The sequence below is a fragment of the Pan troglodytes genome, chromosome 16 (assembly GCF_028858775.2).
Source record: "Pan troglodytes isolate AG18354 chromosome 16, NHGRI_mPanTro3-v2.0_pri, whole genome shotgun sequence".
Taxonomy (NCBI): domain Eukaryota; kingdom Metazoa; phylum Chordata; class Mammalia; order Primates; family Hominidae; genus Pan; species Pan troglodytes.
This window is the reverse complement of record NC_072414.2, coordinates 71023797-71051688: the sequence shown is the minus strand read 5'-3', so window position 1 is coordinate 71051688 and position 27892 is coordinate 71023797. Positions and strand designations below refer to the sequence as shown.

At 47.9% G+C, this 27892-nt stretch overlaps 1 protein-coding gene across 5 annotated transcripts in view; it reads left to right on the top strand.

Moving 5' to 3' along the window:
- RASGRF1 (Ras protein specific guanine nucleotide releasing factor 1) overlaps window positions 1-27892 on the top strand; it is a 130365-nt gene that overhangs the window by 26622 nt on the left and 75851 nt on the right. For all 5 annotated transcript variants that reach the window (XM_001153395.6, XM_009429655.4, XM_009429654.4 and 2 more), the window contains exons 3-5: window positions 5708-5855; window positions 14602-14694; window positions 17191-17444. In XM_001153395.6, coding sequence (XP_001153395.2) covers window positions 5708-5855; window positions 14602-14694; window positions 17191-17444 — 495 coding nt within the window. The remainder of the gene's footprint in view (window positions 1-5707; window positions 5856-14601; window positions 14695-17190; window positions 17445-27892) is intronic.

Sequence of the window (27892 nt, the reverse complement as noted above, 5' to 3'; positions counted from 1 at the left end):
TGGAGGGCATGGGAAAGGAGGAGGAGAAGCATCTCTTGGCAGGGTCCACCCTTACAGCCTGCACCTCTGGGATGAGCCTCTCAGTGCCACAGGGAATGAGAGGCCATGAGTATTGCAGCTCCTACCCTGCTCCCACACTAGTTACCTTTTTTATATTAGCAGAACCAAGTATGATTTGGTTTGGTTAAAGGATTTTGTGGCTCCTGAAGCCTAAGGCCTCCAACATTCTGACCCAAATGCAGCCACTCATTTGCTGCATTACCATGGACCAGTCCTCTCTGCTCTCTGGACCTTGGTTTTCTCATCCAGAGGCTGACATTCTAAGCCTCTCTGAACTTTGACACTCAGGGATTCTAGGCCTGCTCCTCCCCTCTGCTCCAGCAGTAAGTGCCCCCTGTAGGGAGACTCCCTGGGCCAGGAGAGGGGAAAACCAAAGGACAATAGGTGCCACAGAGACAACAGGGGCTCCAAGCTGAACTGAGTCCCTTTTGGGTCCTAAGGAAATGATGGGTTTGTGAGCCAGGATGTGGTCCCAGAGCTGACAATCGCCTGGCAGAGCTGAACATGGTTAGGGGCAGCAGCACCCAGACTTACGTTTCTGGGCAGTGGATTTTTCTACCTTAGTGGATAATAGTGTTTCTGTGTCTCCTGCCTAAAAAAATGGAAGCTCCTGAGGGCAGCGACCAGATGTGATTCTTTGCATTACCAAGGCCTGATAAAGGCATAGACAGAGTGCCCAGTAAATATGGGTTAGAGGAATGCAAGGATGGATGGGTGGTTGGAGGATGGATGCAAAGCTGGTTGTTGAGTTTATATATGGAAGATAAATGGTGAATTAATGCAGGATACATGGATGATACATGGACAAGTTAAAAGTATGTGTGGATGATGGACATATGGTTGGATAGATGGATCCTAGGGCCCGTCCTTGAGCCTTGGGTCAGACTAGTTAACCAGAAGCCCTTATTATGACTATAGCAATGACATTGGCCCTGAGATAAGGCCATCTCTAGTTCTTTCCTCAAGGGGTATCCATTCTAGCTACAGAGACCAGGTTGTCACATATGAACCAATAGTCAGGCCCAGTGCACAGTGCTGGGAGACAGATGGATGCAACATAAGTATTCCCCCAGGGATATCGCAGTCTAATCAGGTAGACATTAGACATATGCACAGGTAGCTCTGGTGTATAGAGGCTGAGTTAAATACAAAACAACATGAGAGAGAGACATTACTTCCATCTGCAGGGAAATGGGAGAATCTGGGGAAGCTGGAAATAGGGTAAGATTTGGCCTGAGTAAGGGGATTGGGAGTCAGACTTAATGGGTTAGATTGGTAGCATTGAAATGCTCATTTCTCCCCACCCACCCCCCTATGACAACAACAAAAAAAAGCCTTAAATAAAGGTGCTGATACAGGAAAGAGAATTCCAAGAATAATGAAGAGGCAAAGTTTGGGTGTCATAAAGTAGATGAGGTTGGCCAGGTGCAGTGGTTCACGCCTATAATCCCAACCCTTTAGGAGGCCAAAGTGGGCAAATCGCTTGAGGTCAGCAGTTGGAGACCAGCCTGGCCAACATGGTGAAGCCCCATCTCTACTAAAAATACAAAAATTAGCTGGGCATAGCGGGGGGTGGTAGGGAAGCCTGTAGTCCCAGCTACTCAGGAGGCTGAGACAGGAGAATTGCTTGAACCAGGGAGGCGGAAGTTGCAGTGAGCCGAGATGGCGCCATTGCACTCCAGCCTGGGCAACAGAGCAAGGCTCAGTCTCAAAAAAAAAAAAAAAAAAAAAAAAAAAAAGACAGAAAGTAGATGAGGTTGGACCATGGGCTGCAACCAGACCATAACTGGATCTTGAATACCGCTGAGATGTTTGACCTTTCCCCTGCGAACAGTGGGAAGCCATTGAGGGTTTTATACAAGGGGAGTAGCATGATCAGAACTATGATCTGAATTGAAAATTGCTCATGATGTAGAGGATAAAACTGAGTGAGGAAGAACCCAGATGCAGGGGGAGCAATTGGACCTCAGTCTCCTAAGCACTAAAGTAGAACCAAGAGCCAGTTATTTTGAGTAGCAAATGAAATTATTTATGTGAAGGGGCTTTGTAAATGTAGAAGTATTATAGAATTCTAACTTTTACGTGCTGATAACCAGGACTACATTGATTTAGAATCTCAATCAATACAAAAAGTTTCTAAAGGCAATGAAATACCAATACTTATAGAGTAGAGTGGCTAAAATGCTTAAGACAGACAATATTGAATGTTGAAGATGAGTGGAACAAACGTAACTCATCTAGTGCTGGCAGGAAGATAAAATGGCACAACCACTTTGGAAAATTGCAAGGCAGTTGCTTAAAAAGTTAAACATACATCTGCTCTGTGACCCAGCAGTTCCACTTCTTAGTACTTATCCAAGAGAAATGAAAAGATGTCCATAAGAAGTCTCATATGCAAATATCCCTTAGCAGCTTTATGCTTGATAGTCCAAAACTAAGAATAGCCAACATGTCCATCAACAGGCAAATGTCTAAAGTCACCTTGGTATGCTGCTCAGCAGTAAAAGGAACCAGCTACAAATGCATGCAACCTGTGGAAGAATCTCAAAATCAATTTGCTGAGTGAAGAGCCAGACACAAAATAGTACATGATATTTGGTTCCAGTTACATGAAATTCTAAAATAGGCAAAATAAGCCTGTGGTGATAGAAATCAGAATAGTAGTTGCTTCTGGTGTAGGGATTGACAGGGAAGAGGCATAAGGGAACTTCCTGGGGTGATGGAAATTTCATCTGGATTTGAGTGCATGCGTTTATCAAAACTGATCAAACTGCACTTAAGACCTACGCTTTCTACAATATGTACATTAAACCTCAAATTCTAAAAATGAATGAGATATATATATATATTTATTTTAAAGATAGTGTTCTAATTTTCTATTGTTGCATGAGAAGTTACCACCAACTCAGCAGCATGAAACAACACCCATTATTTTACCTCCCTGTTCTTTGGGCCAGAAGTCCAGGCTTAGCTGAGGTCTCTCTCTGCCCAGGGTCTCACAGGCTAAAATCAAAGAGTCAGTGGGCTGAGCTCCTCTCTGAAGACTCTGAGAAATCATTGCTTCCAGGCTCGTTCTTGTTGTTGGCAGGATTTAGTTCCTTGTAGCCGTGGGACTGAAGTCCCTGTTTCCTTGCTGACAGCTGAGAAGGGGAGGAGGGGGCAGCTCCTAGAGGCTGCATACTCCTTGCCACATGGCCTCCTCCATCCTCAAGCTAGTAACTCTCCAGCCTTAGATTTCTCACTGCCCCTTCTACAACCAGCAGAGAAAACTCCCCAATTTAAAGTCTCATGCAATTGGATCACAACCACCTAGACAATCTCCCTGCCTTAAGGTCAACTGAGCCACATCGACACAAGCCGGTGACAGGAGAAGAAGCCCTGCAGGGCAACTGTGCAACGGTGCATGCCAGGCAGGCCATGCACACCTCTCCTGCCTACCATGGACAGGATAATTTTTCAAGCAATTTACTAAATTAAGGACTGGCTCTAAGAAGCGAATAAAATAATAATAATCCAATTGACATCAATGTTGCCAAGCCTGTCTGGGCCTCCAGAGCCTTACAGAATGTTCTGCATCTGAGCGTGTCTGTCTGCTCTACAGTCTGTCCAGCTCTCACAGTTCATCATGTGCTTATGATAACCCAGGGAGGGGTCCCTTCAGCCCATTTGACAGACGTGTGACCCAATGTCACACAGGACATGGGTGCCTGAGCGGGGGTTGTGGAGTCCCAGATCCTGGCTCCCAGCTTAGGGCTCTGCAACTGCCAGGTAATGCAGATTCAACACAAACTAGAAGCCTTCCTCCTCAATAAAGGAGCAGCTGGTGATCAATACCGCCTACCTGTGAACAAAAACCTCTCCATATGCATCATCCTTTTGGAATCCAGCAGCACGTGTCAATGGGACAATGGTGGAATGATGGGACATGCTGATTGTTTGCCTTCTTCCTTTGTCAAGCCCTGGGGTCTGGGTCAGCCCACTGGCCTCCCAGGAATGTCTCCCATTCAACCTGGGGGGTGGGGAGTGATACAGTGATGGTCGCAGAAAGGGAAATCGAGGCACCTTCCTTAGAATAGTCAACATCAACATCAGCCATCCTGGCTGAGCTGAGGCTTGTTGAGCAGTGCTTGGGACAATAGGAGCTATCATTGTACCACTTATCTATTATCTAGGGAGTTGGCCATAAGACCAGAGGGGGACACTATAACTGTAAGCATCACTGAACCTCAGACACCGTGTGTGTGTGTGTGTATGTGTGTGTGTGAGTGTATCAGTGGAGACACTGGCTGTCTTCCACAGCCATATTGAGTATTAAGTATTTTTACATATTCCCAATTTAGTTTTTATTTACATATACATAATAGATACTTCCTATGTACGAAAAAAGGCACTGGAGTGTATTAATATCATGTAGAGACACAATGTTCTCTCGCGCTGTATGTATAATATTCTGGTATTATGGGATGCCTCTGTGGGGGGTGTGTGTTTATATACAGCAAGGTATAAAATGCAACATCAAGTGCATTTTACAGTGTACGTTTCAGGGGAGAGAACTGTATGCCAAACCAGAAGACAAAACCACTAAAGGGGGCACAAGTGCATTGTCAGGGGCTGGAGCCCGACTCTAGCTCCAGCTTTGACGCTCATAGACTGTGATTTGGACCTCAGTTTCTTCATTTGTGAAATGAGATAATTGGTCTTTTGTGATCCCCAAGTTCCCTTCTCACTCTGAGAGTCTGTGAGTCTGTAAAGATTGCACCTGCATGAGGGGGGACAGAAGGATAGGGAAGGATAAGGGAGGATAGGGAAGGGAAGGGAAGGGAGGGGAAGGGAAGGGAAGGATTGGGAAGGGAAGGATAGGGAAAGGAAGGGAAGGATAGGGAAGGGAAGGGAAGGGAAGGATAGGGAAGGGAAGGGAAAGATAGGGAAGGAAAGGGAAGGGAAGGATAGGGAAGGGAAGGGAAGGGAAGGATAGGGAAGGGAAGAGAAAGGAGGAAGGAGAGGAAAGGAAAGGAGAGAAGGATGGAGGGAGGGTTGGAAGAGGGACAGAAGGAGGGAGGGAGGTTAGCAGAGCAGCCTGCAGATGAGGCGGACGCCTATTTTACAGCACTCTGACGGGGTCCATTAGTAAGAAGAGACTAATGAAGCAGCTGAATTTTCACACCCATGGGGTGAGGGGAGTTGTGGTGGTACAAAAACAGACTCCTTCATGCTCTCAACTGAATTTCCTTTACAAGGAAAAACAAGTCTCTTGAGAAGTTGGAAAAACTTAAAAACCTGATATTCATTTTCATAACAGAAGCACAAAATCTTATTATACTTTAATAGGATAGCATTACAAACTAAAGGATTCTCTCTTCTAGCCCTGTTATTTATCTTTAAAAGTGGGTGGGAACAAGAACACAGATGTGCTTTCTGGATCAGGCTCGCACTCGGGCCCACCGCCCCGCCTTGCTCCAGCTCTCTCCCTGCCTGGACTGCCCCCAGCTCTACCCTGCCAAGCCCTCTCACTCTGCAGGGTGCTGGGAGTCAGGGCCTTCTGCTAAGTGCAGATGGGTGGGTGAGCCCCTCTCCCGGTCAGTGCCCTGCTTGGTTCGCCAGAGGACAAGGAGTCAGCATCTTACCTGCCATGTCCATCTGTCCACAGCTACAGGACCCTCGCCACAGAGCATGAGGCATTAATGCAGAAATACCTGCACCTGCTGCAGATCGTGGAGACGGAGAAGACCGTGGCCAAGCAGCTTCGGCAGCAGATCGAGGATGGGGAGATCGAGATCGAGCGGCTGAAGGCAGAGGTGACTGCGGGCTGGGGGGTGGGCCCAGGCCCTAGGCACAACATCTCAAACCCTGGGCTCCTGCAGGATTGGGGGGCCACATGACGGGCAGGGAAACCAGCTCCCAGATGCAGTTCTTCCAGACTCCAAACTTAGGACGTGGTGGTACTGGCAGAATGAGAAGGTCCTGTGGTCAGACTGGGTTTAAATCTCACCTCTGCCACTTAGTGACTGCAACCTGGAACAAGTCCCTCAATGTGCCTGTGCCTCAGTTTCTGCAGCTGTAAAACAGGGCTTTCTATAAACACCTGACCAGGTCGTGAGGATTGAGTGAGATTATCTATGGGCAAGCTCCTAGTTACTGTGTCAGCCACTGTATTGACTGAGCATTCTACATTATTAGCCCAAGACTCTGGAGAGCGCAGGGTCACTGGTAGGTCATTAGAGTGTGGGCTTCTGCTCAACTCCAAGGCAGCCCCTTCCCTCCATCCATCTTGATGAAAGCTCCTGCAGCGGCCCACCAGCCAGCATTCTGGAGGCGGCATTGTTGCCAGACTAAGCCTCTTTGCACCTGGCTTCCCCAAGCGTGGTCCATGAAGCAGCAGCATTGGTTTCACCTGGAGCAGAATCTCAGGCCCCACCCCAGATCTTCTGAATTGGAATCTACAGTTTAACAGCCCAGGTGATTCCATTTACATTAAACCTTAGGAAGCACTAGCTCTTAGTCCCTTAGATGCCCCTCACCAGCTATCAACCCTGGCACAGAATGATCTGATCACCTCTTCCCCTTATCACCTCACCAGCATGCTCAGAACCATCTGGCCATATCATACAAGGACCACAGATTTTGCACTGAGGAGGGGAAAATGAAAACAAAGACTCCTGAAGTCAGCTGGGTATCTAATTTGCAGGGTCTGATGTAAGGTGAAAATGCAAGGCCCAGGCCAGGGAAGTCATTCTCCTGTCCCACAGCCTCCTGACTTGACTCATGGCAGACAGGCAGCACCCAACCTCAACCTGTAGCCTCCCCTGCCCTGACTGCCAGGAAGTGCGCAGTAGCTGGACTGGGGTGGGCAAGGAGCTCCTTCTGAGTCACCCACGTAATGCACCCTGGCACTGCCAGCCTGCAGCAGGGATGGCTGTCGCCTTGCCCTGCGACACCATGGGGCGCACACTGGACCCCAGCCTGCACCTATGCCCAGGCATCTGCTGAGGGTTGGGGGTGATGGTGGACTGTGAGTCTCCTCAGCTGACTCAACCGGTTGCTCCCTGAGCAGATGGTAGCAGAGGTCTTGGGGCCTGGGATGCCAGAGTGTGGGGAATAAGCAGCCAAGAACCCATCCAAGGACCTGAAAAAGCGGTGGGAGGTAGGAACATGCATGAACCAAGGCTCCAAGAACCTGCAGTGTGCTCATGGTCCCATCAAATTCCACTCACTAAACACAATTCAAAGAGAAAACTATCTTAAGAATTTCAACAAAAGAGCTTAAAGTCCCGAATGCAGAGCCTTCTGAGCATAGGGCCCCATCACACCTGCGAATCCAGCTCTGCCTGGAATGTTCAAAGATCTAAAGCCAACAATTTCACCTTGTTCCGCAGCAGCCAAGCCCTGAACTAAGAGTAATATCAACTTGCAACCTCAAGGTCAACAAAAATTCCAGATTCTACACATCTCTGCTAGCCTGATAACAGGCACCTTCACGACATACTTTCATTCCCCACAACCATCCTGATAGGATCAGTCACCTGCATTTCACAGGAGAAACCAGACTCAGAGAGCCCAAGTCACTTGCCCAAGCTCACACAGCTGGGAAGTGGCAGAGCTGAGACTGGAACCCAGGTCTCCTGTCTGCTTGCCAGTCTTTCCACTCTACTCTGGTAGCCTCTTCCCACAGGGCTACCAGAGCTCAGTTCAGGGATGTCCCCACTCCGGCCCACCCAGTTCATTCTGGGATCAATCCTCGCCCAACACAGATTCCTAAATCTAAACTGAACTCCTGTATGGGATCAGGGAAGGAGTCCAGCCCCAGTACCAGATTATTAGCTTCATGATCAGGAGTGTCCAAGTGTCATTCATTCATTCACTTACTCACTCACTGAAGATCACCTACCACTGACCTCATCCTTTTCCCCAAGCACCACCTCTTCAGTCACTGTGGGCACCAGTGCACTATCCGCCTCCTGGCCTTTGCACATGCTGGTGCTTCTGTTTGGAATGCCCTTTTCATCCCCACACATCCTACCTGGTGACGTCCTACCAAGCTCAAACGCCTCACCGTGGGGGACCCCTGCCTCGGAGGGTGCTCCCTGCTGTCTGCTCCCATGGCTTTCCCACACTCAGCTCACCATGTGAGAGCAGGCTCCATGTGTGCCTGTCACCCCAACAGGCCTGGCAGGAACTCCATAAGGACAGGGCTGTGTCGCTTATCACTCCTTCTTTTGGCCTGGCACACAGTAGGTACTCAGCAAGGGCTTGATGAGTGGATGGTTGTCAGGCTCTGTGGGAAGCATTAAAGAGATGAAAGTTTCTGCCTTTGGGTCTGATTGTGGTAGAGTGTCTTCAGTGCCATAGTAGGGCTTGCGCTGTGAACCCAAGTCAGGAAGTCGATTGTTTGATAGCCTGGGAGGTGTGGGTTTATGTTGCACGTGGCCTTAAAAGGTGTCAGGGCATTGTAGGTCAGAGAAGGGGTGTAGGTGCAAAGGGCAGAGCCCCCTGTGGTGTTGGGGAGCAGAAAGCAGGTCAGTCATGACTGAGTGAGAGAGTGTGTGTGTGTGTGTCTCAAAATGGCAGCAGAGACCCATCTGATGGGAATTTTCGGAGCAATGCTTCCAGTTGAGTGTATTAGGGCAAGATATTTTTAAAGAAGACTTTGAAAGAAGGACCATCTTGGGAAAGCTTTCTGGCCATAGTGTCTCTCTTGGTCTCTCTCTGTCTCTCTCTCTCTGTGTGTTTCTCTCTCTGTCCCCCTGATATACACACACACATACACATATGCACAAACACGTCCTGCAGGTCAGAGGGTAGTTGCTGGCTCTGAGTGGGCTCTAGGAGAATGGAAACAGAGCTCATTCCTGAGGAGTGGCCACCAGGTGGGCAGGACACACTGAAAAGCCAGGTGAGTGATGAGTGCCACCAGTGAGGAAGGCCCAGGGTCTTAGACTATCGGAGCCAGCAGGACTCTGAAGACACCAAGGTCCATGGGGAGGAAGCGACTTACCCAAAGTCTCTCGCCTCCACCACTGGATCTCCTGGCTGAAATCCTTGGCCTGAGCCTGCCCCACCACAGCCTTCTCCTCCCTGCTGAGGAGAGGACCTTGATAACAGGGTACATATTCAGGAATGACAGTGTTGCCTGGATGGCCCTACACTCTCATAGTCCACCTCTCTTCTGATGGCCAAATAAGCTTCCTCAGGCCCCATCCCACATATTCCTGAGGATTCCCAGGGGTTTCCCTGGCCACCTCTTGCTTTCAAACTCCACTCTCCTGATCTATCACTGCACTTCTCATGGCTGCCTCCACTCAGTCTTCACTGCTGCTTTCCCCTTGTGTGGTCACTACCTGTATCTGTCAGAATAGGCTAGATTATGCTGCAGTAACACCCTCCAAATCTGAATGTCTTAAAACAACAGAGGTTGATTACTGACTCTGTGTGTCCATTGAGAGTTCTGCTGAAGACTCTGCTCCCCAAAATCCTCCAGTGATTGAGACACAAGCCAAGGAGGCTTCTGCCATCAAGAAATTCACCAGTCATATGGCTGGGCTGGGGAAAGGCACATGGCACACTGCTCACATCACATTGGACAAAGCAAGTCACGTGACTGTGCCCAACTTCAGAGGATCTGGGAAATACAATCCCACCATTTCCAAGAAGAGAGAGAACCAGAGTATCTGCAAAAGTCCCAACAACGACTCAGAGGAGGCTTCTCCTTCAGTCCCTACAACCCATGACACAGGCTGTTGTATGTAACAGAATGGAGGGGCACTCCACTATTAAAACAGAAAACAGCTCAAAAATGAATAGAAAACACCTCTGCCCTCATGTCACCCAGCCTTTCCTGCCACAACCATCCTTCATCAACCTCCCCTTTAAACACTGACTTCTCTCCTCACACTCCCACGTGCCACTTTTGTTGTTGTCCATAACCTCTTTCCCTACCAAGATCTTCCCCCTGCATCCGGTGATGTGCCAGAGCCTGCTTCTACCATTGGCCATTGGCCATCTACACAACACTCTTATCATGCCAGCTTGCAAGAGCCAACTGTTAGATTTTCAAGAATTTCGCTAGCTGGGTATTTGACCTTTGGTAGCTTGAAATGGGCTGAGCTAGAAATGGGCTGACATCATGGGAATTGGCAAATGCTACAAGTCAGTTTTCCTTTCAGAGAGCTTTACCGTTTATAATTTACCATTATATCATTGTCTGCAACTTTTTTCATGACCAGCTCTGTAATTTGCAGGGCTCAGCACAAAAGAAAATGTGGGGCCCTTAAAAACTTCGAGACAGCAACTGCAGAAGCTTAAGCCAACCATTGGGCCCTTGTAAGCCTGGGGCTCTGTGCAAGTGCGCAGGCCACACATCCATGAAGCCAGCCCGTCTCTTCTCCCTCTGTGCCCTCCATCCTGTGGCACCCACCCCAGCCATCTCTGTTAACAGGAGATCACGCCGACACACGTGTAACTTTACTAAGTAAAACAATCAATCCACTGCTGACTTAGTCTCTTCTCTCCCTTCTAAACAATCCTATCAGGACTTCTCTTTCATTACCAGAAAGCCCCATCAAGGAACCATCTAAAACAAGGGAACATCTACCTATGAGAAGACTCCTCCCCTCCTCTAGAATGCTCAGTTTGGCATGATTTCATTTTCTTAATAGCTATTTCTCTCCCATTTGCAATTGGAAGTAAATTTGGAGAGCTAAGACAGGCCCTAAAGGGCAGCATAGGAGTTTGCAGGTGGCTGTAATATTTTATTGGAATGGGAACACACATATCCTAGAAGGCTGACAGTGGAGGGAACTGCAGAGATCTTTACCCTAAGGTTCAAAATGAAGACTTAGCCTTGGAATCAGTTTTGGGTTGGTTTTTCTTTTTTTTTTTCGATCTTGTTGCCCAGGCTGGAGTGCAATGGCACAATCTCGGCTCGCTGCAACCTCTGCCTCCCAGGTTCAAGCAATTCTCCTGCCTCAGCCTCCCAACTAGCTGGTATTACAGGTGTGCGCCACCACACCCAGCTAATTTTTGTATTATTAGTAAGATGGGGTTTCACCATGTTGGCCAGGCTGGTCTCAAACTCCTGACTTCAGGTGATCACCTGCCTCAGCCTCCCAAAGTCCTGGGATTACAAGTGTGAGCCATTGCAACTGGCCTAGAATCAGTTTTGCAAACACACTTTGATGTGGAACCCCAATATACAAAATAGATAGAAGACTGCTCTGGGGAAAGGAGGGGAGGGTGGCCTTGGTCCTTCCCCACCAGCACCCCCTCTCCATGGCCACCCTCCCTGCTGTGGCCCTGCTCCCCATCTCTCCTGCCATCCCCCATTCCCAAGACCTGCTGCCCTGGCACACAACACTCTATCACACCCATGCCTTTGTTCATATCATTCCTTCTATTTGAATTCCTTCCCCCACATATACCAACTGTTGGACTCCTGTTTGCCCTTCAAAACCTTTCCTGGGGAGCCTTGCCACTTCCTGGCCAAGGCTCTCCCATGGCAGTGGGTACACAGCTCTGTTCTGGCCTGGCCTTGTTGGATTGCAAGCCACCTCTATGAATGCCTGACCTCCTTCTTAGGCTGGGAGCTCCTCCAAGGAAGGGGCACTTGGCATGGTGCCCAACACAGACACCATCAGAGCATGCTGATAAGGTTGGCACAAAGGGAAACAGAGATGGGGGCACCTGTTGGGCTTGGATGGGGGCAGAGGGAAGCAGGGAGGCAGGAGAGAGAGCTGAGCTGTGTGGCACCTGCTTGAAAAGCAAGCAATGCAGCAATCTTTAGTAAACCATTGGCTGCTAACAAAGAGAAAAAGATCTGGATTAATTCCATCACCCATTACTGCACTGACTAAACACATTCCAGGTTAAAGAAAGTGTCTCCAGAGAGGGGAGTAGGGTGGAGCAGGAGCCATTGCACCGTGCCCAAAGCAGGTGTAGCAAGTGACAGTTTGCCTCTAGGGGGCAAAGAAAGCCAGTCTGAGGGTGGTGGGTGGGCAGGAGCCAGCTAAGACACCAGGCATGGAGCCAGGTGTGGAGTCGGCCAGCCAGAGTCAGGGTGTGAGCCAGAGGTCCAGTTCCCCATGGCTGTAATTCACGAGGGTCAACTAAGTAGGGGCAGGATGTAACCAAAGCAGGGTGCAAAGCAAAATCTACTTCCAGGAGGCACCTGCCAGTGTCAGGGAAAGGCTGCCTCCATGAGCCCTCCATGAGCCCTTTAGGCCTGGGGCTCCCACCACCATCCCGATATTGGCTCCTAGTTGCAATGGGCCAAGACTAGACATAGTTCAAGACTTTTGCAGTCCCCAGGCTTGCAACCCTCCAGAGCTTTGCCCACTTAGCCTGATCCTTAAATAAAGCCTCCAAAGTTTTTGTTGCCTGCGCATGTAGGATGGTGCCTGACCTAATTGCATCTATTTTCTGCCCTAGTCCCTGTTGAGTAGATGTCCCGGAATGCCTCTCTCTGAGAAGAGCACCATCAGTTTTAAACACAGACCACTTCCCCCACCCCAGCACACATACACACACATATCACCATCCTAAAGTGAAAAGGGGTGCTATGTGCAAATCCCAAAACTGGCAAAGAAAGCATCCTGGCACAGAGGTGAGAAGAAGCCGAAGGTAAAAGTGTTGACTGAGCAGGCTCCAAAGGCAGTGTGTGTGTGTGTGTGTGTACGCTTGCGTGTTCCTTAGCCCTTTAGAGTCCAGATCAAAGAATCAGTCATCATTTCAATGTGCAAATGTTCTCAAAGGATCAAAAAGGGGGAGGGGGTGGGGAGAAAAGCCCATCTCCACACTGACTATTTCTCAGTTAGATATTTTCAGCCACTCTTCAATCACAGGCTGCGGTAATTTTAGCAACCAGGGAGTGGAGAGCGGGTAACTGTTCCATTTTGCTTTCAAAGTGCTTGATTCGCTCAATTATGAGCGCCCATTCATCCTGTGGTTCAGCAAGTGGCCTTGAGGGGACAAAAGCCATGTGTTCCCAAGAGAGAACAGCGCTGGGCTTTGCGGCTTTGTTCGTAGAATCCCCCGAGCTACTATCTTTAGACACGTGGGGCTTCATTACTGCAGTGTTTTCCCTTGGTTAATGTTTTTGTTGCTGCTGTTGCTCTGATTTTTTTTAATTCACTTATTTGTGTAGACAACAAGAATGTGTTGAGTGCCCACCCTTGCGCTAGGCACCAGGAGCACAATAAATGAAACAGCTGCAATCCCTTCTCCCTTAGAGCTCACGGCAAAGATAGAAGAGTAGACAAGCAATTCCAGCATTTTCACAGGAAAGTCCATGGTGCTGTGGGAACCCTGCTACAGGACACAAAACAAGGACTCACAGAATTGGAGTGGTTGGACGAGCCCCGAGCAGGAGGATACACCACAGGCCTGTCTATGGGATGAGTCCCAGAGGCCCCTGGCCACAGTGCAGCTTAAGGTGTACCTTCTCCTAGGCACCATGCCTTGGTTTTGTTCTTGCAGCTATGTCGACATCTGTGATCCCCAAATTATGCAAATGGAGATGTTTAAAGCAGCTAGATATTTGAAGAGCTGCTCCACTTTTCTAGGCCAGCAGTTTCCAGGTTATGATTGAAATAGGCCTCTGATTCTAAGAGGTGCTTTGGGGCTGCCCAGGAAGGAAAGCGCCAAGCCAGCAGGACTTCACCCGGAGCCACCTGCTCTATCTGATTTATATCCAGATAAAATTTTGTTTGAAAAATAAAGGGATTACCTAGGTGCCCATCAAAGGGGGAATGGATAAATAAAATGTGGTCTACACACACAAGGGAATATTGCTCGGCCTTGAAAGGGAAGGAAATTGACCCACGCTGCAACATGGAAGAAACTTGAGGACATTATGCACCATGAAATAAGCCGGTCACAGAAAGACAAATAGTGCATGATTCCGCTTAGATGAGGTACCTAGAGGAGTCCAATTCAGAGGCACAGAAGGTGGAATGTGGTTGCCAGGGACTGGGAGGAAGGGGAATGGAGAGTTATTGTTTGATGAGTACAGAGTTTCAGTTTTACAAAATGAAGAGTTCTGGAGGTAAATGGTGGTGATGGTTGCACAACAATGTGAATATCCTTAATGCCACTGAACCATACCCTTAAAAATTGTTAAAATGGTAAATTTTAATATGTTACATGTGTTTTATCACAGCAAAAATTATTTTTTAAAAAAGGGACTGGTTGTTTGGGGAGTAGGGAGAAGAACCACAGATTTAGGCCAAATTCTGAGATTACAAATGAGGTGGCTACAGCCCTGAGAGCAGAAGGGCTTCGTCCAAGGTCACTCTGGTTGGGCAGCCCAGCTGGCCTGGAACCCAGGTGTCTACCCATCCCCCATGCAGCGCTTCTCACAGATGTCTGGGGCCTGTCTGGTTCCATGACCTGGATGCACAGAGTCAGAATCACAAGTTGTGGCATTATGGCTCTTGGGGAAGAAGAGGCAGGGCACTCGGCTGCCACCCTGTTCCTGCCACCCACCGGCCAAAGACCTGGGGCCTCCGTGAGCCAGTGCCCCTCACAGGCTGACCTGTGTTGCTGTTGCAGATCGCATCCCTGCTCAAGGACAATGAGCGCATCCAGTCCACCCAGACTGTCGCCCCCAACGATGAAGACAGCGACATCAAGAAAATTAAGAAGGTCAGTGCTATCCCTCTGGGTGGCCTTCTTTGGAGCTCTCTCTTTAGAGAGCCAGCCCAGCGTCGGCAGTATCCACACCACAGCCCCACTGTCCTCAGAGCGTGCCCCCCATCCCCCAACCTCAGCTCCAAAGACAGAGCCCACACCCCCTTATCCCTGAAGGGTACCCTGTCAAGTCATTTCTTCTGGTTATCCCTATGGGGCAGAGTGCTTCAGCCCATTTTATAGATAAGAAAACAGGTTCCACAAGAGGAAGGAGTGGGGAAAGCCAGGACAGAAACCCAGGCCTGGGACTCTCGGCTGACTGCTTTCCTCGCATTGCCATTCACCTTGCCAAGACCCCCAGGGCCACCTCTCCACTGCCACTCCCTGGCATGCCACCCCCACTGCTATGTACACGCCACCTCTCACAAGTACCTCCTGAGTCCCCAGCAGACCCAGCACGGTAGTCCAGCCTTTTTCAGACCTCACTGCTTTTACCCTATTAGAGTTCAGGAGGGACAGACATCTCAGAAGCTGCCAAGGATCTGCCCAGTGGCCAGGTAGTGACATACCATGGGCCACCCTGTGGTGGTGTGGCAGAGGGAAGGAGCGTGGGCTGTGTTTGTAGCTTGCCAGACTCAAGACAGGGGAGCCTGACTCACCCTAAGAAAAACAGGTGAAACCACAGAATCCTATTTGTTGAGTGCGTAAAAGGACCCCAACGCCATCCCTAGAAACTGCAAACTGGCATCCCATGGGCCAAGTTCAGTGTACCAGTGTGTTTGAGATTTTGAGATTTTCATCCCACACAGTGGGCTTTTTTTGGTTTACATTTTTAAAAATTTGTTGCCAGCGCTTTAAAAGCTAAACACATCACACAAAAATCTGGATTTCTGGTTTCTCAAGAATAGAAATAGCTAACATTAATTAACTACTTTTTATGTGCCAGACATTATTTTAAGAGCTTTATGCAGATTAATTATATCCTCACTAAAATCCTCTGAGGTTTATTTATTATTTTCATTTTACATATGGGGAAGCTGAGACACAGAGAGGCAAAGGAACTTGCCCAAGGTCACACAGCTAAGTATTTACAGAGTAACATTCAAACCCTGGCGGCCAAGCTCCAGAGGCTATGCTGCTGGGACACAACATCTCCTTAAAAAGCAGAAGGTCCAGCAGCCCCAGGCCACCTGCTGCACATAACAGCAGCCAGCCCAGGCAAGAGGTGCCACCTTATGACATCCCCCACCCCCAGCTAGCTTCACGCACCTCTAGGAACTGCCAGGGCCCCACAGGCATTGGGACTTGCCACCCAGGTCTGAGTCAAGTCCCACCTGGGCAGAGACGCCCTGACCCGTGTTCTCTACTACAGCCCCAGTGAGCTTCCCAGCTCACCCCTGTATTTGGAGCATTCTGGTTGGAACATTTTGTTAAAGGCTAGCTGAAATCCACCTCCCATTGCTCTATTTTCACCCTCCTGGAGCCTCAGAGTAAGCCCCTCCCTCTTTGAGAAAGCCCTTCCTATCTTCAGAGATAGCTCTTGGGGCTCGTGCAGGCCTCTTCTGTCTACGGCACCCATCTCTAGCCAGCAGGTCTGCCCCTGGACAACTGTACCTGCTGTTTGGAGACAGCGGTCCTTTCAGTGGAGAATACTGTATGAGCACCTCTGCCTGATCCCAGTACCCTTCCTCCCAGTGTGGACCGTGAGCTTGCACACAGCTCAGAGGCCCCTTGATTGGAAGCCTGTACAGCTTAAAACAACTCTGTGTGTGTGTGTCAGTCAAGGCCCTTTCCCAAGTTCTTGCCAACATGAGGCCACTCCAAGCAGCCCAGCTCCAAGGCAACTGAGTTAAGTGTCTCTGTTCATTTCCCTACTGAGTCAGGAGGAGAGGCTCCAGGCAGGCACCAGGACTCAGAAGCCGCTGATGAGGGCTAAGTATGAGATTAACTAATTTTCCATGTTCCGTTCAATTTGATAATCACCCTTCTATCCAGAAGAGCTTTAATTGAAACTTCTGGGCTTTCAGGCAAGTCATTAGACAAGACAAGGCATGAGCTGTGCCCAGCAAGGCCCTGCAACCCTTTATCCTCGGGCGACCTCCCGTTATGGAGACATAGAGCCACATTTTTCCTCCTCCAGCGAATGCTTCCAAAGCAACCCAGGGGTCTTGTTAAACTGCAGAGGACTGGGGTGGGGCTTGAGAATCTGCATTTCCAATAAGCTCTTCAGAGATGCCGATCCAATTTGTGGACCACACTTTCAGTCTAGCCATCATCTCTTTAGCCCCATTTTACAGATGGGAAAACTGACTCAGGGCAACCAAACAACTTGCCCTGTATCATGTGGGCAACAGAGCTATGCCTGGTCTACATCTGAGCTCTTTTTGCTACATGCCCGGCATAGGAATAACAAAGCCTTGGTTCCTACCCTTGGGGAGCTCACAGCCTGGAAGGACAGGAGTGGTCCAGACTCCCTGACAGGAGCCTCTCCCCACCGGTCTTGCTGCTCAGGTGCAGAGCTTCCTGCGGGGCTGGCTGTGCCGGCGGAAGTGGAAGACCATCATCCAGGACTACATCCGGTCACCCCATGCTGACAGCATGCGCAAGAGGAACCAGGTGGTGTTCAGCATGCTGGAGGCTGAGGCTGAGTACGTGCAGCAGCTGCACATCCTTGTCAACAATTTCCTGCGCCCGCTGCGGATGGCCGCCAGCTCCAAGAAGCCTCCCATCACACACGACGACGTCAGCAGCATCTTCCTGAACAGGTGAGCACCCCTAAAGGTTGGCCAAGGCAGGAAGGAGACTAGTGAGCACTGGCCGCAGCTAAGCTTTGACACACTCTCTCACGTGGTTCCCACCGAGTGCAGATGAGGCCCAGAGAGGACGGAAGTGCCCAAGATCACGTGGCTAGAAACCACCAACCCCCATAATTGTGGGGTCTGGGGCAGGGGCACAAATGTAGGCTCACAAAGTATAGGTCCAAACCAGTGGGCCTCAACTGGGGCAGTTTTGCTCCGTGGGGAACACTTAGGAATGTTTGGAAACATTGTTGATTGTCACCACTTGAGGGAGGTTGCTGTTGGCATCTAATGGGTAGAGGCCAGAGGTGCTGCTAAGTATCCTACAATATGCAGGACAGTTCCACACCAACAAAGAATTATTCCAACTACAATGTCAGTAGTGCCACAGTTAAGGAACCCTGGTTTAAATGCTTAAGAGTTATAAATCAAGCTACAAAACGTAAACTAAAATACCTTATTCTTTGACCTTGATACCATCATAATGACCTGGAGGCCAGGTTGAAACTTAGAATTCTCAGGTGCCTTAGAGTTCTGCTGTGGACCACGCTACCCACATGTCTTACAAAGAAGTCACTTCTCCCAGATGGTGACCCTGGCATTAATATGGGGCTTGTGGTTCTTCAGAAGGCTGTGCTGACGGCTGCTCTTCTGCTGTCAACTTCTTTTTAAAAGGAAATGGTTTAAATGAGCTTTCTGGTGGGTGATAAAATTGTATAAACTAGATAAAAGCAACAAAACAGCATGCTATTTACAATGGAATGTCATCTAAGAATTCAAGTAAATCATTATGTTCCCCTATCATTCAACTACATTTCTTTTCAAATATTCAGCATTCAGTCCTTTCACTAATCTCAACCAGCCTTTTCTCCAAGCCCTCTGCATGAATATCTGGGACCCAGGGCCACCTTCCCTGTGTCCTTCTCTTCCCCCTTTCCCTAACAGTGTGATGTGCTGAGTTTGAGGGGACTGTGGAACACCCCAGCGTGGGGATGTATGAGGTTGTGAGTCAGACATGAGTCTGAGGCTCAGGTGAGAGATTGGGCTGAAGAAACTGAAAGTCACTGGGATGGGACAGGTTGACACCATAGATGTGGGCAAGCCATCAGAATATGGGGGACAGAGAGAGAAGGAAAGAGAGAGAAGCAGGCAGGGGGAGGAAAATAGCTTTTGGCCTCATGAGACCTTTCGAGACCGAATCACAGGGCCCCACAAGGCTGCTTTTTAATAGACATGTTGATCACAGTTCTTAGACATTCAATAAATGCTTTTATGCATTGACTAAAACAACAACAACAAAAAAGAATTATGTGTGTGTGAAATCAGGTAACATTTAACCCAGAAAGTGGGTTGTTTAGATTCAGTGACCTGGAATTTGAATGAAAAATGTGAAGAACATGTTCCTTGCTGAGCAAACCCTGGATAGCTCAGCTGACTTCACATATTCTCAAACACAAGCCCATCTGTAGGTCTGGGTGGAGCCCAGGGGACTGCATTTCCAACAAGCTTGCAGGTGCTGCTGATGCTACTGGTCCCAGATGGCACCAAAATGGGAGGCTTGAGATAAACAGAGGTGGCTGCCTGTGTTTATCTCCACCATGACTCCTTATTTGAGGTTTACTTCAGGAGGCAGTAGTGTAGTTCTATGTTGTTTGTGCTTTTTTTGCATTTTAGGCCACCATTGCAAACTTTTGGTGACCATTTATCATCATCACTAAGAGGTGTCCTTTTGCGTTTGTTACCTTTTTGTAATTTTATTATACTTCATTGATTCATCTGAAATAGAATACTTTTGACCTGGAATCTTTGGTAGAGAATATTCATGCCAGCTCACAGCATTTGTTCAAAAGTTGTTCAGAAAAAAAATCACAACATGGTTTTATATTTTTATCTTCAAAGAACTGAATGGATCAGGTCAGATACCTTTAATGGAGAACAAATGAGAAAGAGGAAAGGGGGATTTTGCCTTCTCATGAAGCTGATATTTTCAACAATGACCTCAAAAAGAAACACGATAGACCTCAAGATAGACCCAGGAATCCTTCAGCAGGGCAACTGGAAAGATTTACCTAAATCTGTTTTTCCCTTTCTGTTGTCAATACAAGGCAGTCCATAGGGTTGAGCCCCAGCAATGATTAGGGATGGAAGGAATGGGTTGGTAGCCAGCAGCCCCACCAAAGGCAAGGACACTCATCCACTCACTCATTCAACAGACAAGCAACACAGAGTGCCTGGCTGCGTGCTGGGTTCACATATACAGAGTGAGCCATGCAAACTCCACCATCAGGTCAAGTGATCCAGCAGATGTTTACCATGAAATGTGGTGAGAACCACCAAAGAGGCTCCCTGGAGGAGGTGGTGTCTGAGCTTAGTCTTTAAGGACACGAGAGAGTTTACAGGAGGAAGAGGAGGAGGAAAGAACTTTCCAGGTAGAGAGAACAGCATGTGCAAAGGCCCAAAGATGAGAGTGGGACTTGATTCTGGAGGCAAGAAGGAGCCATCACACATTTCAGGCAGAGAATGTCATGGTCAGGTCTGTCGCAGGAAGCTCAGCCCCTCTGCCATGTGGAGGGGCACTCCTTGGGGAGAGTGGAGTATGGGAGGCTGGTAGAGAGGCTAAGTGAGCATGGAGGGATTCCAGGGCCTGAGCAGGCATGACTGCCCGGCACATGTTTGCATCCTGCCAGCAGAGGCAAATGTGCATCTGAGTGCACTTCCCTGGTGCCTTGTAGGGGGCTGGATAACTGAAGGCTGGTGGACCCAGAGGCAAAAGTTCGGAAGAGTAATGAGCTCCCTATCACAGTAAGAATTCAGAAGAGTAACCCTTTGTCAGAAACATCAAAGAGGTTTAGAAGTTTAATTAGATGCCCTTTAAGATCCTCCAGCTCTGAATAGTGACACTATGACTGTGATGCTTTCAGGGCCTCCTGGGCAGTGTGCATGCCTGCCTAGAACAAAGATGAGTGGCATCCTCCACAGGCTTCAGCCTGAGAAGCTCCCTTACCCATCCCCATCTCCCCAGGTAGCCACTTCTTCATCCCAAGGATGCTGCCCATTTCACCTTCTTTACAATGGGTCCAAGCCCAACTGTTGCCTACTTTAGCAATCTTATTGATCCCAGGAAAAAATAGCAGCAGCCTGATGAATTCTCAAGACCTCTAGAATATGGACTCTAGAGGTCATCAGAAAAGGCTTCCCCAGGAATGGTACCTGCCTCTTACAGGCACTGAAGGATCAAAGAAGAGACTTGGTGTAAAGTGTTTAGCACAGAGCCCAGCGTAGCCCAGGTGCTCCATAATAATGCACCCTGCAAGAAATCAAAATCAAATATAACATGGAAGGAACACTTCTGACTCATTTTACAAAGTCAGCATTACGCTTATATCACAACCAAATACATCACAAGAAAACTACAGCCCAATATCCCTCATGTGCATATATACAAAATAGCAAAGTGAATCTAGCAATATATAAAAAGAGTAATACATCCTGATCAAGCAGGATCCATCCCAGGAATGCAAAGCTGGTTCAACATTGAAAATCAGTCAATGTAATTTACTCTATTGTCTTCCTAGATTAAGTGAGAAGACCTGGTGGTTATATCAATGGTTGCAAGTCTGACGAGGCTGGTTCCTCTCCTCTACCCTGGTCCCTGTTCTCAAACAGGTGCAAGCCAGAAATCTTTCCTTCCCCAGGGGTCAGGATGGGAAGGAAGAGCTGGAACATGACTGCCTCCAGATCATCCTCGCTTTATACCTGATCACTTAGGGACAGCACAAGCTTCACTATCTTAAGTTCTATGCTTTTTTGCAAACATAAGGAACAGCTGGAATTATTTTTTGTGACCTTAAAACAGCCCCCACTCAGCACTTTGCAGGATTGAAGCTTCTGGACTATACTTCCCACACTACAGCACGGCTTTATGGGACCTGCATTGTGCTGGGCTCTCTGCCAGCACTTGGCCTGCATGCTTTCTGATCCTCAGAGGCACCCATGAGGCTGGAGCCAGGATCAGAGAGGTGGCAGGAAATGCTCAGTAGCACACAGAGAGTGGGGGCAGGCTGGGATTGTAACCTAGATCTGTTTCATGGTAAGGCCCCAGCTTCCCCCTGCTGCCTTGTTAAATAATGGGCTGGAATTCTCTCCAGCAACCCATTTTCCTTGCCCCCACTGCTAATGAGTGTGGGTCATTACAGCACAGGTCTGGGCATGCACCCTCTGTTGGAGAACTCCCCCTTGTGTGTGAGCCCCACCTTTTCACTTGCTGTCTACGCTGTGGGGGCTGATCCAGGACGTGAACCTCACTGCTCTCCCTGCCTCAGACCACAGCACAGAGGTCTGTGTGTCATAAGCCACGGTGGAGCTGCTAGCTCACTTGCTGGAAAGCTTTTTCATATGTAGCTGTCCCCTAGATTTGCTTTTAGGCTGAAATATACAGCCACATTAGAAACCTGATGCTAATTTGGTGATTTAATTTACTGAAGCTCATTTTAAAAGGTCCTTGGGAAGAGAGAAGCCTCTCTCCAGCTTGGCAGATTCATTGAGGATGTTGCAGAGCTGGGGAGGGTGTTAATTGTGTACTTCTCAAATAGGGGGGAAAAGATCTTTGAACTAAACATTTGCAGCAGGCTTTGTTCAGCCAAGACAATAAGCTTAGAGACGGGCTATTTCCCTTTAATAAAAACCATGCCCAGCGCCATGTGCAGGGAACCACAGGTGTTGCCCATGACAAGAGGCATCCTGTCCCAGTGGCAGATGGTTTGTATCTTGCTTCCTGCGCTGACTGATTGGCAGTGGCTGCCTGGAGCCCTGAGCTGAGGGAATGATGAGGTTCAGCAGGGGAGCATGCCACAATCAATTCATCCTGTCTGCATGGGCTGGAGGGTGATGAGGGGCAGGCCCTGGAACCCATGATGAGTGACTGGTGCAATGCAACAGGTAGGGTGTGGGGGCAAGAGTGAAGGGGCCTGGTTCTGTCCTGCTCCTGCCCAGCCCTATCTGCCTTGGACTGGCCTTGGGTATGTCATGCCCCTTTCTGGGCTCAGGGAGGGAACCAGGCAAAATGAACATGTCCTGCAGTCAGGCCACCTCTCTGGCTGGAACATTCTTCCTACCCTACTCTCCTTCCAACAGCAGTCCTACTCTTTGTTCATGTCTTTCCTTGGATGCCATGTCCCTGACCACCCGCACGTCCCTTGCTGACATTGGCTTATGTTCCCTTGTCGTGCTGTCCCAGAGCCCCTATGCTCCTCTTTGTTGCATGCATCACACTTAAATACAGATTTCTTTTTGTGTCTAGGTCTCTCACTATATTAACTGTTCAATATGAATGGGGACAAGGCCATAGATTACAGCTGCACCAGCTGTGCACTGCACAATTCTGGGAGCACCATTCGCATTGCACAGGGGTGGGTGGACTTTATTCTGTAAAGATCCAGATAGCAAATGATTTAGACTTTGTGGGACATACCATTTCTGTTACAACCAAGCAGTCACAGATAATCCAAAAACAAATGAGTGTGGCTATAGTACAATAAAACTTTTCTTTTGTTTTCAACCATTTAAAAATGTAAAAATTATTCTAAGCTCTCAGGCCATACAAAAACAGCAGCTATGCTAGATTTGGCCCATGAGCTATACTTTGCCAACCCCTGGCATACACTAGGCTGTGAATGGTGCCTACTAGAATTGTGCATCCAGCAGCCTTGATGGGGACTATTTCTGTTTTTATCATTGCTGGAGTTAGACACAGGGAGACCATTGTCTGAGCAAGTGCCTGAAACCTAGTAGGTACTCAATCACTATGTGTTGAATGAGTGAATGGAACACTAGCTCTGCAAGATGTTATTAGGTATTCCACCTTCAAGGGGTCATGTAGATTTGAGAAAGGTGCATGGTATATTCCCCTTAAAGAGTTGCAATGAACTTGGCATTTTAAAAGAATCAATCATTTTTATTTAAACTGTTATAGAACATATGAGAAAAGTGGAAAACTTTCCAATTTTCTTTTTACCAAAACTTGATTTTAAAAATAGCACGTTTGTGTGTGTACAGACTCTCTCTCTCTCTCTCTCTCTAGCTCTCGCTCTGATAAGTAGAAGAGCTATGCGAACAAAGGGGGTGGTGAGAGCAAAGGGAATGGCCTGTGCAAAGGCCCTAAGGCAGAAGAAAGCAAATCCAGGGAACAGAAGGCCAGAGTGGTAAGAGGGCATAGGGAAGAGGGAGTAGCCCATGAGACAGACAGAGGCAGTTCCTACAGGGTGTTGAAGGCCAAGTTAAGGCCACTCCCCCTGATTAGATTCAATTTTTAAGAGATGAATCCACTATGTAGAGAATGGGTGGACCAGGGGCAAGAGTGGAAGCAAAAGACCAGTTAGGGGCCTACTGACAACAGTCTAGGCAGAGGTGACAGGGGTGGCAGATGCAACAGACAGAAGACAGCAGAATCAGCAGCTTTGATGGAGTAGATATAGGGATGAAGGGGGGAGGGGGTGATAGGTGATTCCCAGGTTCCATCTGAGAGGCTGGTGGGAAGGGCTGCTATTTAATGAGAAGAGAAGGAGGAGAAGCAGCTCTGTGGGGTAGACCCGAGGTCAGGGTCAATAAAAAAAAAAAATCCTAAAAACTATTAGGAGTTCATGTTGTTAGAATATAAGCAAAATCAGGCTGGGCACAGTGGCTCATGCCTCTAATCCCAGCACTTTCGAGGCAGAAGGATTGCTTTAGCCAGGAATTCAAGGCCAGCCCGGGCAACATAGGGAGATCCCATCTCTACAGAAAACTTAAAATTAGAATGTCATGGTGGTACACACCTGTAGTCCCAGCTTCTCAGGAGGCTAAGGTGGGAAGATCACTTGAGCCCGGGAGGCCGAGGCTACAGTGAGCCGAGATCACACCACCATACTCCAGTCTGGGGGACAGAGCAAGACCCTGTCTCAAAAAAAAGAAAAATCAGTAGTTTTTCCCTATATCTACAGCAACCACTTAGAAAATATACTATGAGAAATAGCAACAAGAACATAAACTGTCTAGGAAGAAACACAGGACCTATGTGATGACGCATAAACAAAGACACAGTAAAGTAGAGAGATGCACCTGGATGAAAAGATGTGTGTCGTAAAGATGTCATTTCACCCAAAATATTCTATAAATTTAATGTAATACCAATCAAAGTGCAGCCTAGCAAAATGATTTTAACATTCAATTGGAAGAATGAATGCATACAAACAGATAATGTTCTTAAAAAACAACAATGAAAGAAATCCCTACCTGTAATTAAAATATATTATAAAGGCTTATAAATATATTGTGAAGTAATAAAAACAACCTAAGACTAATCCAAGATCAACAAAATAAAATAGAAAGTCCAGAAAGAGACTTAAGCATATATTAGAATTTTTCTTTTTTTTTTTTTTTTTTTTGAGACAGGGTCTCACTCTGTTGCCCAGGCTGGAGTGCAGTGATGTGATCTTGGCTCACTGCCAGCCTCTGCCTCCTGGGCTCAAGCCACCCTCTCAACCTCCTTAGTAGCTGGGACCACCAGTGTGCACCACCATGCCTGGCTAATTTTTTTTATTTTTTGTAGAGACGGGGTCTCCCTATAGTGCCCAGACTCAAGCGATCCTCCTGCCTCAGCCTCCCAAAGTGCTGACATTACAGGCGTGAGCCACCTCACCTGGCAAGAATTTGGTAACTATGAAAAACCAGCCTAGTAAAAAGCTGGTATATTTGATTAATTGGTTAATCTGGCTAATTGGTTAGCCAGAATTGACAATTGGCTAACCAAACTGAGGGAAAGGCTATGTCTATCTCCCTTATTCATATCGTACACCAAAGCAAACAATAGTTAAGTATTTACATGTAAAAATGAAACAATAAAATAATATATATGTGAGTATGTAAGCAGTTTGGGAGTGGGGAAAGATATGATTCCCCAAGCCAAGCAGAAAGAAAATGGTCTGCCTTACAAGGAAAAATGGAAAAACTTCAGAATAACACCAGACACAAAATCAACAGGCAAATAGCTGAGCAAAGATGTCTACAACATAGATGTCAGACTATACACTTAATATAGTTATTTAAAATTAATAAGAGAGAAGATTAATAAGAGAGAAAATAGCAATGAACATGACTAGGCAATTTTTTAAAAAGAAATACAAATGGCCAATATATAAGAAAAATGTTCAACCAACCCATTAATAATTTGATTTTTTTAAAGCAAATCAAGTCAATATGAGATAATTTTTTTAGTTGGCTGGGCAATGATAGTAATTTCTGAGTAGTAGGATTACAAGTGAAATTCTTTAAATTTAACCTTAGAAATGGAGGCTTCATCAACTAAATTTTTATAATTCTAGCTTATGATGTTCCTGATATGCTGCTACACAGGCATGTGCAGTATTGGGATATAAGAAGGTTCATTTCCTCCCTGGTCCATCCTGAACAGTTGTCTGCTGTGCTGAAGCTGTCTGGGAATGGCTAGCCTAAGTCTTGCCATGGCAGTACTCAGGGTTATCTAAAAGGATCTAGACATATGTCAAGATCCTATATATCAGGGGTCCCCAACCCCTGGGCCACAGACTAACACTGGTCTGTGACCTGTTAGAATCTGGACCCCACAGCAGGAGGTGAGCAGTGGATGAGCGAGCAAAGATTCATCTGTATTTATAGCCACTCCCCATTGCTCACATTACCACCTGAGCTCCACCTCCTGTCAGATGAGTAGCAGCATTAGATTCTCAAAGGAGCACAAAACCTATCATGAACTGCACATGTGAGGGATCTAAGTTGCGTGCTCCTTATGACAATCTAATGCCTGATTATCTGTCACTGTCTCCCATTACCCCCACATGGGACCATCTAGTTGCAGGAAAACAAGCTGAGGGCTCCCATTGATTCTAAATTATGATGACTTGCATAATTATTTCATTATATATTACAATATAATAATAAAAGAAATAGGCCAGGCATGGTGGCTCACGCCTGTAATCCCAGCACTTTGAGAGGCCGAGGCAGGTGGATTACCTGAGGTCGGGAGTTTGAAACAAGCCTGGCCAACATGGTGAAACCCCATCTCTACTAAAAATACAAAAATTAGCCTGGCATGCTGGGGCGAACCTGTAATCCCAGCCACTCAGGAGGCTGAGTCAGGAGAATCGCTTGAACCCGGAAGGAGGAGATTGCAGTGAGCCGAGATCGCGCCATGGCATTGCAGCCTAGGCAACAGAGCAAGACTCCACCTCAAAAATATAATAATAATAATAATAGAAATAAAGTGCACAATAAATGTAATACACTTGAATCGTCCTGAAACCATCTCCCCACCGCACCTCCCCCACCCCACCATCCGTCTATGAGAAGATTGTCTTTGACAAAACCAGTCCCTGGTGCCAAAAAGATTGGGGATGGCTGCCAAATATGGCTCCCTCAAGAACCCCTGAGAGTCCCCTGACCTGACCTCCTTGCCTCCCACCTCAAGTCAGACATTCTTCCCTCTCTGCACTCTCGTGCACCCCTGGGTTGGTCTCTTGCTACTGGACATTTTGAAGGGTCTTCACATGTGGACTCCCAAAATTCTTAAAATTGGAACATTTATCCATTCAACAAACTCATTTGGGGGTCAGAGCCAGACAGAAACCAGCCTTACCAAGGGTCATAAGAAGTTGCTAAGCTTGGAGGGACTCTTTCTCTTGGAACTTTGGGGAGATGATAGACAATTCACAATACTGGTGGGATCCACACTCAGAAGTGAGAGCTCAAAGTCTTCTCTGCTTGGATTTTTAAGTTCGCATTGGCTTCGGTCTTTCTCAGTTTTCCTTTCTTTCTGTATATTCTCTGGAATGCAGTTGCTAGTTTCGCCCTTTAGCCTGGAGGTGTTGTGTTCTGTTCTGTTCTCTCTCCCTCCCTTTCTTCCTCCCTTCCTCTCTTATCTCCCTCACCCCTTTCTCTCTCTCTCACATCCTCTGTCTCCCCACCCTACCTGTTTCTCTGCAAAGCAGGCATGAGCAGGACATTTCACATCCCTCTGGGGTCCTGAGCCTCTAACCTCTGAGCCCCCTCCATCCACTGGCCCCTGTGCCCTGCCTCCCACCGCCTCGATGCTGGAGCATCTCTGTGCTCACCAAATGTCTTCCACCCTTGGCTCTCATTGTGCTAAGACAGTGAGATGGAGGAGGGCTGCCTCAGAGCACAAACTGCTGGGAGAAGGGCCAGCACCCCAAGGTGGGAAACACCAGGTGCCTCAAACAGCCAAACAAAGCACTGGAGAAACAGAGGCGGGAGGGAGCCCAGAGCACACCGTGGAGAATGCCGCCAAAGAAAGACAGGAGAACATTCCAGGGACAGAGAGGGGCCGGCCCAAAGGCTCAGGGCTGTCCCTGACTCCTGAGGTACTCACTTTCTCTCTCTGGGCCTCA